General features: G+C 32.7%; 1 protein-coding gene and 1 non-coding gene across 2 annotated transcripts; both read left to right on the top strand.

Moving 5' to 3' along the window:
- Positions 1–306: 306 nt before the first annotated feature.
- TRNAL-AAG (transfer RNA leucine (anticodon AAG)) lies at positions 307–387 on the top strand. Its single transcript has one exon. It is a non-coding gene; the product is annotated as a tRNA-Leu (tRNA).
- Positions 388–4,552: 4,165 nt separating this feature from the next.
- Positions 4,553–8,007, top strand: LOC131637637 (elongation factor G-2, chloroplastic). The gene is made up of 4 exons (XM_058908248.1): positions 4,553–4,929; positions 5,088–6,502; positions 6,897–7,409; positions 7,542–8,007. The coding sequence occupies exons 1-4, from the start codon at positions 4,701–4,703 to the stop codon at positions 7,707–7,709; spliced, it is 2,325 nt and encodes a 774-aa protein (XP_058764231.1). The 5' UTR covers positions 4,553–4,700; the 3' UTR covers positions 7,710–8,007.
- The last annotated feature ends 3,587 nt before the right edge of the window (positions 8,008–11,594 follow it).

Here is an 11,594-nt window from a genome sequence, read left to right on the forward strand (position 1 = left end):
TCGTCCTTTAAAGATAAAAATTATATGTTACACGGATAATAAAAAATGGAAAGTTCATTAATTTGCAGTGCAAAAATGTGAGTAGATGGAAAAAACCTTTTGGAGAACTTTAAATATAAAAAATATAAGTTAACATTATTAAAAAATAGATTTGTCATCAATTTTCAGTATATAAGTTTGAGAACGGAGACAAAAAGTTTTTGAATTAAAACAGGGGGACTTGTTTCGTGATTGAGGTAAAATAGAGGGGGCAAAAAATATAGCTAATTCTTTAAGTTTTATATAGTATGTATTGAGATATAAGATGTTGAGATGGCCGAGTTGGTCTAAGGCGCCAGATTAAGGTTCTGGTCCGAAAGGGCGTGGGTTCAAATCCCACTCTCAACAAATATTTATTTTGGAATACTATAATCACAACTGATTACAAATGCTTAAGCACACAAGCAAGAGACTTCCAATGCTCCAACATATAAGTAACAAACTTCGAATGCTCAAACATATAAGCAAGAGACTTCTAACAATCTATCCTAGTAAGATAAAATATTATTTGGAAATTGCACTTAAGACTTAAGAATTTCTAAAATTCTAAGTTAAACTTATGTTTTTTGATTTGATAGAGTAACAACTCTTTTTAATTGTCAAAGATTCATTATTTTTCTTCAAGTCTTTATCTCCTTATATAGAGAGACAGAAAAGTATCGTTGAAGAAAAGAGCTTGCACCAGAGAGTCTTGGAGAAGTTTGATCATAGACGTTGGAGTGTTTCTTGATATGAATAATTTCGTTGAAAAAACATTTGAAATTCCTTTGCTTCAAAAGGAATTATATGTTGCATCCCTGTTGTTTGTGCATATTTTCCTTGGTTCTTCAAAAGGAATTATATGATAACCATGAATTATGTAATTGATTTGCTAAATGCTAGTTGATGTTTGAGGATTAGATTAATGTCATGTTGTGTAATGTTTTGCAAAGTTGGAAAGATGTGATTGAGTAGTTTAAGAGACAGAGAGATCGTCTTAAATGCACGAGTCTTGTTTTGTTGCACACGTACACAAGCATGAGTCTTTGAAAGTGGCAATATTGGGTAACCTCGCGAAGGTTATTTACTTGTCCGAAATCTAACGCCGAATGGGATTTGAAAGCTTAACGCCGAATGGAGATTTGAGGTGGTTATCTAGTCTGTAGAGAATGACAATCAGCTTGCAGGAAATGATAACGGAGGGATCCACATGCATATTGTATAGAGTCACACTTGAGTCGCACGTGTCAGTGTGAATTATGTTTTGGTGTGATTTTGTTATATGTTTGTGTGGAATGATTATTTGTTGATTGATGCATGTATGTGGAAATTTGTGAAGTCATAATTGTGTACTTAATGATATTTCATTATTGGATTACAATTGTTGAGTTGGTAATTGGATATGATTACTTGTATGATGGAATTTGGTGGGTTGATTCTAAACATGTTAATCTTAATATATGGATTATGAAAGCATGGTTTCAAGAAGAGTGATGAATTGTGAAATGTATTGCTTGGTTTTGTTTTGCATTTCCCATTATTATGTTTTCTATTATAATTTGAATTATCACCCTTCTGTTTGAATGTTGCCATTTAATGGTAACGTGCAGGTTCAGACGCGTAGTAGCTTGTTCGAGATTAGCTGAAGAGCTTCCGAGTTTGTTGTTTGATTAGGTAACGAGTCATATGCTCTGATCATGTAACACTTAGGGGGTTTCTTTAGACTTATGCTTATAGTTGGATATTGCTATTTTCTATGTTTTGTTTGATATTTTGGATATGTTGTTTAAAGGTTATGTAGCCTAGATTGTGAATTTCAAATAGCATGTTTGGAGATGTTAATTGAATTTAGTAGATGGATATAGTATGAGATATATTCATTGAAACTTTTGATAGCAATCCTATTGTTTTCCGCAAGAGTTTATGCATAATGTATGAAAACATGAAATTTTCAATTTTTGTTACAATATGATTAATGCATATTATGAATGTTGTATGTTGGTTTGGATTTTCATTGCGGTGAAAATTAACATGTGACGCCCTTTTCCTTTATGCATGATTACTCTGTGAATGTAATGTTATAATTTGGGGTTAGAAAAGGGGTGTTACATTCAAAGCCAAGACTCCTATTTATAATTCTCTAGTAAGAATACCTTTTTTTCCCTTCATTTAAAGCATGTAAAATTCCATAAATGCCCTTGTTACCAATTAAAATTTCACATTAATCCTTTTGCCTATAAGACCTTGGCTTAGAGACTTAATAATTTCATTAGACTTTCACTGGTCTTAATTACACATGAAATTTCATTTAATTATTGATAAATGACTAAAACATTGTTTATGGTAAATAACTATTTTACTCTTACTTTCATGATTCCATTAATCTATTAATGAAAAGGGGTTTTAATAAATAATTTAGGCTAAAGATGTTGCAAAATGAAAACTATAATCACACATCTTGATTGTTTCTCCAACCACCATCTTATTTCATCCTCAAAAATCTTACCCTTGATTTGAATTTCTTAACACTTAGCAACCTTTTCCTCTTAGGGAACATCCATGAGGTTTTCTATAAAAATAGGGTTAGTCATCTTGACTCCCTTGAAAGAGAATCCTACTATAACATTTTTCATGTCTATACCTGTAAGATAAGGGTCCATATTTCAACGATTAAATACTAACTAATATCAATATCACTAAGTTCTACAAAGAGGATACCTACACATGGATTTGTGTGTGTGCGCGTGATGAAAGTGTAGGTTGATCGAGCCAAGCAATTTGAATTTGAAGAATACCCAATAATGAAGAAAATAAAATGAATTATTTGTGACCATATTCTTGAAATGAAGGAAAAGTCAAAAAGTGAAAAGGAATTTTAAGTTCTTGCTTTATAGGCCTAATAACCTCTAAGTTCAACGGTCGTAATCCATACGAGGATCAAAACTCACTTCAAACGACTTAGGTGGATTCTAGAAACAATAACAACACTAAAATGCATATGAAAAGCTCTTAGAATAATTAATCTGCTTAATGATATATTAAGTGTAGCTTAATTGTGAGACCTCATTAAATATAATGATGTTATTATTAAAGTATTTGTAGTCAAGTTTTGGTGTCACATAAGATAATAGTGATGCATATAGACTATTATGTGAGTAGACTAATGACCATATCTCACAAGTCATGGATATGAGATATCTAGTCTTCAAATAGATATAAAAATTAAAAGTAATATTTATATTGGATTGATCAAACATGAGAATATTACATAGTGTGTTATATAAGTGTCATTAGTTATTTTCATAGTGATACTGATGTATGTCACATTTCGACTTGAAAATCCTATATTCCCTATTTGATTAGTTGATTACTTTGATATCATTAAACGTTATTTGTAACATGACAATTATAAAATCAGTTATCTGGTTACTCCACGAGACATTTAAAGGGACACGAGTGACGAAAACGAGATTTACTCCTCCTACATATATACGAAACAAATATGTATGCGCCTCTTGATTACATATAGTTGTAAAATGCATGGATATGCTCACAATAAGTCAATATGGAACATTGAATTCATTTGTTGTTGCAAAGTATACTCGAATATTATGAAATATAATATTAAATTATATAAGGATGACACATTCTATGTCTTTTGTTCAATATAAATATAGGATAAAAAATAATTGTACACATGATCATTATCATATAAAAGTTATGTCAGATCACATGACATTTTTATCACTTGAATAACAATAAAGTGTTGTTAGATACCGCTCATTATTTATAAATTTAAATAAATAATAAAATCCAACAATGAAGTTAAAGTTTAAAGCTAAAAACTAGTAATAAAAATGACTAAAAAATAAGATAAATTAAAGGAAAATTATACTCACCTTCCCCAAAGTTTGTTAAAACGGCATTGACAACCCCCTCTATTTCTAAAACACATGCACTAACCTCCTATAAACATACATATATTAATGAAAATTTTAGTGATAGACAAAAAATCATAGGTCAATATTATCTATACCTACAACTTTTGACCGTCACTAAAAATTACAGAGAATATCAATATCATTTTAATACCTCAAAAAAGATTAATACATATTTAAAAACTATATGAGATGCCAATGTCATTTTAACAAATATCAGAAAAGATGATTGTAATTTTCTCTAAATATATAATTTAGTGGTCTTTTAAAAATCAAACAAACCCTTAGTATATAAATAACCATACATGTATGTATGATACTAAATCCTAACTCCAAATGATAAAACACGTCCATAACTAATAAGGTTTGGACTTGAAAATTGGAATTTCAATCTTTGTCATGTACTCCAAAAGATTGGGCTAAATTTTGTCCATGTTACCTTTTGCACCATCCATGGAAAATGGATAGCTCTAACCTCAAATACTTTAAGATTTGTTTGAAATAATTTTTTTTATAAATAAAAATAAATAAATAAATATTATTTTCTTAATAGATATTACTAATAATAATATGTGATAGTAGAATATAGAAGAGAAAACACTCCCAAACAAAAAAAAAGAGGGATATATGAGAAAAAGGTTACAGTTGAGTAACACAATCCGGTAGTTCTTACCGAAAACAAGAGGCCAGCAGCTCCTGCGTCTGGCTTTCTCTATCCCAAACACCACCACCACCAACAAAGCCATGGCAGAGTCATTTCAAGTGGCCACTTCCTCTCTATGTAACCTCAACGGTTCTCACCGAAGGCCAATTCATCTTTCTCGCGCTGCTTTTCGACCTCAACACTCCCTCTATTTCACTCGCTCTTCCTCTTCACACTTCTTCGGAACTAATGTCAATTCCATTTCTTTCGCTTCACCCCGAATCGCTAGAACAAGGCGAAACTTTTCAGTTTTTGCCATGTCCACTGAAGGTATTGTATTTCTTCCACTCTACTTTTTACTGTTTTAGAATTTTCATTATGCGTGTCTTTGTTTCAATTTATGAATTTAAGTTGGTTTTAAGTGTGAAAATCTCATTCCATTTTATGCATTGGCTTACACATATGAGATAACCCTTTTTACCTTATAGATTCCAGACGTGCTGTCCCATTGAAGGACTATCGCAACATTGGCATCATGGCTCACATAGACGCTGGAAAAACTACTACGACCGAAAGAATTCTCTTCTACACCGGAAGAAACTACAAAATCGGAGAGGTACATGAAGGAACAGCGACAATGGACTGGATGGAACAGGAACAAGAACGAGGGATTACAATTACTTCTGCTGCAACCACCACTTTTTGGGATAAGCACAGGATCAATATCATTGATACTCCAGGTCATGTTGATTTCACTTTAGAAGTCGAGCGTGCGCTTAGGGTGTTGGATGGAGCTATATGCTTGTTTGACAGTGTTGCTGGTGTGGAGCCGCAGTCGGAAACTGTGTGGAGGCAGGCTGATAGATACGGGGTCCCGAGAATTTGTTTTGTTAATAAAATGGATAGACTAGGAGCGAATTTTTTCAGGACAAGAGATATGATTGTGACGAATCTAGGTGCTAAACCGCTTGTACTTCAACTACCGATTGGAGCGGAGGATACGTTTAAGGGAGTTATTGATATTGTTAGGATGAAGGCTATAGTTTGGGGTGGTGAAGAGCTTGGTGCCAAGTTTGCTTATGAAGATATACCTGAAGATCTCCTAGAGCAGGCTCAGGATTACAGATCACAGATGCTAGAAACTATAGTTGAGTTAGATGACGAGGTCATGGAGAACTATCTAGAAGGAGTTGAACCGGATGAACAAACGATAAAAAGATTAATTAGAAAGGGATCGATAGCAGCCACTTTTGTGCCAGTGTTGTGTGGATCAGCTTTCAAAAACAAGGGAGTCCAACCGTTGCTTGATGCTGTCGTGGACTATCTGCCATCGCCACTTGATGTACCACCAATGAAGGGATCTGACCCTGAAAACCCAGAATTGGCTATAGAAAGGATAGCAAGTGACGATGAAGCATTTTCTGGACTGGCTTTTAAGATCATGAGTGATTCATTTGTAGGCTCCTTGACGTTTGTCAGGGTGTATTCTGGAAAGCTAACCGCAGGGTCTTATGTACTCAATTCAAACAAAGGGAAAAAGGAAAGAATCGGTAGACTTCTAGAAATGCATGCTAACAGCAGAGAGGACGTTAAAGTAGCTTTAACAGGGGATATTGTTGCTCTTGCTGGTTTAAAAGATACTATAACAGGTGAAACTTTGTGTGACCCTGAGAATCCGGTCGTGCTTGAGCGGATGGACTTCCCTGATCCTGTGATTAAGATTGCAATTGAACCCAAAACTAAAGCTGACATTGACAAGATGGCAGCTGGTTTAGTCAAGCTTGCACAGGAAGATCCTTCTTTCCACTTCTCCCGTGATGAAGAGATAAATCAGACTGTCATTGAAGGAATGGGAGAATTGCATCTTGAAATCATTGTCGACCGCCTTAAAAGAGAATACAAGGTAATATTCTTTAATTTGTTTTAAAGAATTTCTCTACCTGCTAACATGGTTGTGTATTTTTGCTCTCAATTTATCATTCATAAATTTAAGTTATTCATTCAATGTTTATGCTGTGCCTGAATAGTTACAGTTCCAAATCCTAAAAAAAATAAGGAGAATGAGGGGATGTATTAGCCGTGAAACAAAGATTCTTCTAGGGCACAACTCTGATCCTTGGTTAAATCCATATCTATCATCCGATCAAGCATAATTATTTGTCATATGATTAGTCTCTTGGGATAATTCCTTTTTCTTTTCTTCGGAAGTTTTAAGTAAAACTGTGTTCTTTTTAATGTTGATACGCAATGCGTATAAATTTTGTGAAGATCACATTATCTAGCGTTTGTTCATGCAGGTAGAAGCTAATGTTGGAGCTCCCCAAGTAAACTACAGGGAAAGCATTTCCAAAGTCATAGAAACGAGGTATGTGCACAAGAAACAATCAGGTGGGCAAGGTCAGTTTGCAGATATAACCGTACGGTTTGAACCCATGGAGCCAGGTAGTGGATATGAATTCAAGAGTGAAATCAAAGGAGGTGCAGTTCCAAAAGAATACGTTCCTGGGGTGGTTAAAGGATTGGAAGAGTGTATGAGCAATGGTGTTCTAGCCGGCTTTCCAGTTGTTGATGTTCGCGCAGTACTTGTGGATGGTACTTACCACGATGTGGATTCAAGTGTGTTGGCTTTCCAGTTGGCAGCGAGAGGAGCTTTTCGAGAAGGAATGAGAAAAGCCGGACCAAAAATGCTTGAACCTATAATGAAAGTTGAAGTTGTTACTCCTGAAGAACATTTAGGAGATGTAATTGGTGATCTCAACTCAAGAAGAGGTCAGATCAACAGTTTTGGTGACAAACCAGGTGGACTTAAGGTAAGTTACAAAACCCTGTTTTCCACTTTCGTTTATTGAATTCGAAGAATATGACTTAATATCTGTTGTCTGGTGTGTCGTTTCATTTAGAACTGAACATTCTTTTCTTCCTTTTCGTGATAATGAAAACAGGTGGTTGATTCTTTAGTACCTCTTGCTGAGATGTTTCAGTATGTCAGCACACTTAGAGGGATGACAAAGGGTCGTGCATCCTATTCAATGCAATTAGCCATGTTTGATGTGGTACCTCAACACATTCAGAATCAACTTGCAACAAAAGGGCAAGAAGTTTCTGCTTAATGTATTTACTTGGTGTCCTAACCAGGATTATCTTCCCTTTGATACTTGTATTGTGTTCATTGTCTTATAGTTGTATTTTTTGGGGGGTATTTTTTATTGTAATTTTTCATGTACTTATACAAGGTTAGCCAAAAAAGAACATTCAGATGGAAAAAGAAAACGACACGATTTTCTCTTCCATGAACTCTTACTAGGCAAATTTTGCTGTATTTTTGTTTTGTTTTGTTTTGGAGAATGTTAGGTGTGAAAACTTGGATTTTGCAGAATTATCTCATTCTTAAGAACGCATTTGTTTACCCATTTGTAGCTTGTTCCCATGTTAGATATTGGTAGAACAACAATCATACATGCCTCAATTACTCATCTACTTATTTTCATAACACATAAGTTCACACAAATTTAAATAAATATAGCAAATAGACAAGCTGACTATTTCTTAGTTTTTAGTAAAAAATAGAGAATTTGTTCTAGTAAATATATTCTGCATGGTAACCTGACTGTTTGTTGGCACATGGAATGAGTTTATGATATGGGTTTGATGCAAACCAATGGAACTAAAACAAGAGATATAAACAAATTGCAAAAACAATTGCAAACTTAGATAAATAATACTTTAGTGATACTAAATTAATGAGTAGAGATAAAATTGTACCCCCAAAATTACATTATAATTTTTCTTTTTTTAAATAAATGCTGGTGCCTGAACCCTGACCAACAATTTCATTAACTCAGTTAACAAGTATCAACTCAGCTTATATTATGAATTATATTCACTCAATAACATCACATCAGATATATATATATATATATATATATATATATATATATATATATATATATATATATATATATATATATATATATATATTTTTCAGTTCAACGATTGATTTTAAAAAATATATATCCAATATGATGTTATTGAGTGAGATTAACTCTCCAAATGTAATTTAATCTCTCCTCTCTAAATAATAATAGTAGTAGGATTTCTCTAACTACTCATAGAGCTTAAAGTGTTGAGAGGATAATCTATATTGAGTTGCCCAAGCCCAAAGTTAACTAGGGTTTAAGGTTTGTTATTTAGTATACAAGTTAGTTAGTTGTATATAAATTTATACATCATGTAATTCAGTTTTTGATAATTCAACAATATCAATCTTTATTTCTTTTTTTACTCTCTCTTTCTCTCCTCACTAAAAGTGCCTCACACACTAACAAATTGATATCTAGAGCTCCAATTAGGTTCTTGATCGTGCTTTCAAGAATCACATGTCGGTGATCGTGTTTTCGAAATCGTGGGTAGTTAATCAATTGTTGCAGAGATGAATGACACCAATGGCATTCTGAATTCTCTTACAATCCTTGATGGCAAAATTTGGAACCAATGGTGCAAGCAGATGAAGTCTATGTTTGATTTTCATGAAACCTTTGAAGTGGTCAACAATGGCGTCCTTGAGCTTGCTGCCAATGCAACCGATGCTCAGAGAGTCAGTCACAAGGATGTGAAGAAGAAAGATTGCAAGACTGCATATTTTATTCAATCTTCAGTAGATGTGACGAAATTTGGTCGAATTTCTCATGCTGAATCAGTGAAGAAGGCATGTGATGTTCTTTTCAAGTACTATGAAGGAGGTGAGAAAGTCAAAATAGTCACAAATTGCAGACTTTGGGACGACTGTATGAATTGTTGCAGATGAGAGAAGATGAAAAGATTGCAGGCTATGTGTCAAAGGTGCATAATCTCGTCCATCTCATGAAGGATTGTGGTGAAACCCTAACTGATAAGATGATAGTTGAGAAGGTAATGTGTACATTGAACTACTTTAATCACGTTACCATAGCTATTCAAGAATCCAACAATCTTGAAATCCCAAAACTAAAAAATTTGGTTGGTTTGTTGGAGGCGCATGAGATTACGTTTGTCGAAAGGAAAGGAGTTCAAGATTAGATACAAGCATTGCAGGCTCAAGCATGGAAGAAACACGACGGCTCCAACAACTTCAAAGGAAAATGAGACAAGACTTAGAGCAAGAAGTCTTGGTCGAACCCTAAAAAATATAAGGTTGATGATATGACTTTTGAATCCTCGAAAAAAGGAAAAGGAAACTCCTCTTAGAAATACTAAGAAGAGAAAAAAAATGTGCAATGCTATAACTGTGAAATTTGGCCATTAATTGTTGGTACAAGAAAGACAAGGGAGCGAAAAAAGGCAAGGACGAAGGAGCGAGCCTTGCACGCCAAGATTCAAATGATTATGATGATTTGGTGCTCATGGATGCATTCGTAGATGACCATGTCGACTCAAAGATCTAGTTCCTCGACACAAGCTGCTCGAATTACACGATTGGTAGAAAGTGTGGTTGGCAGATTTCGACGAGTCGAAGAAGAGCAAAGTTAAACTTGTAAATAATAGCTCATTGGAAGCAGAAGGTACTGTAAACATAGTTATTCAAAGGAGAAATATAGCAAAATCTATGATCAAAGATGTACGTTATGTACCTGGAATGAAGTGAAACTTGCTAAGTGTTGGACAATTGGTCGTAAAAAGGTTCTCAGTTGTTATGAAATATGGAGCCTTGGAACTGATTGACACTTAAAATAGTTTGGTCTTGAAATCTCCTCTGTTTAAGAATAGGACATTTAAGACCATGATCAGTTCGACTGAGGTACAATGCATAAAAAAAGTTGTTGACCAAAAGAATAGTTGGTTGTGGCATTTGAGGTATGACCATCTAAATTTTAGGTCACTCAATCAACTGATCACTCAAGATATGGTAATTGGAAAACCAAGTCTTGTGATGCCCGACAAAATTTGTGAAGGTTGCTTAGTAGGAAAGCAATCCAGAAATGTAATATTTTGATAATTTAAAAAATTAATTTAAAAAAAAAAATAATTCAAGAAAACGATAAATAAATTAATAAATAAAAAATTAATGTAAAAAAAATTAAAATAAAAATAAATAAATTCCACGTGGCTCTTACAAATTAGATATAAAATAAATTAAAAATCCATCTAGATTGCCATGTTATTGAATAATGGAATCTAGGCTGCATGGGGGTTATATCCACGGAATTTGAAAATTACGAGGGTCGTTTTAAAAAAAAACTTTTACAGAGGCTTAAGCCGAATCTCGCTAATATTACAGGGGAGATTTGTATATTTAACCCTAAATTTAACTTATGAAATTTTAAGTAACTTAAATATATATTTTATTATTAATTAAAATATATTATTTATTTTATTTTATATTTATCAATTAGTTGAAACTCTAATTTTATCAAACATTTGAATTTGTTTATCGGTCATCAACCATCAAATATAAGTTATAAGTTGTCATCCCTCAACCATAAAATAAAAGGTTAAATATATTTTTGATCTCTATAAATATCTCAAATTTCATTTTTAGTCATTATTAAAAAAATGACATTTTAATCCTTATAAATTTTTATGTATGTAACTATAATTCCTGCTACTTTTTAAAATTTTGAAAACTGTTTTATTATCTTTAAATTTTAAAATTTTTTAATAATATTTTTTATATGTGTTTAAAATATTATAAATATTTTTTTACTAAATTCTATAATTTTTAAAAATGAGAAGAATTAAATATGAATTTTTTAAATTTGAAAAGATAATGATAAAAGTAATACAAATCTTGACGTAGAAACTAAATTTTGAGTTTTTTTTCGAAGAATTTTTTATAATGTTCTAACATGTTTGTAAAATAATCATTTAAAAATATATATCAATTTAACAGTAGAAATTGAAACTATGTGCATAATAATTTTGTAAAACTAAAACATATCATTTTCTAATAAAAACTAAAAATAAAATTTAATAAAGGATAAAAACATATTTAACCCTAAAATAAATTATGTTATCGAACA

This window comes from Vicia villosa, linkage group LG1, assembly GCF_029867415.1.
Source record: "Vicia villosa cultivar HV-30 ecotype Madison, WI linkage group LG1, Vvil1.0, whole genome shotgun sequence".
Classification (NCBI taxonomy): Eukaryota; Viridiplantae; Streptophyta; class Magnoliopsida; order Fabales; family Fabaceae; genus Vicia; species Vicia villosa.

Bases quoted from the DNA above. Each gene is read 5' to 3' on its own strand.
- LOC131637637 (XM_058908248.1), top strand. From the start codon at position 4,701: ATGGCAGAGTCATTTCAAGTGGCCACTTCCTCTCTATGTAACCTCAAC. The intron at 4,930-5,087 runs GTATTGTATTTC...TTTACCTTATAG, and splicing joins TTTTGCCATGTCCACTGAAG to ATTCCAGACGTGCTGTCCCA. The intron at 7,410-7,541 runs GTAAGTTACAAA...TAATGAAAACAG, and splicing joins ACAAACCAGGTGGACTTAAG to GTGGTTGATTCTTTAGTACC.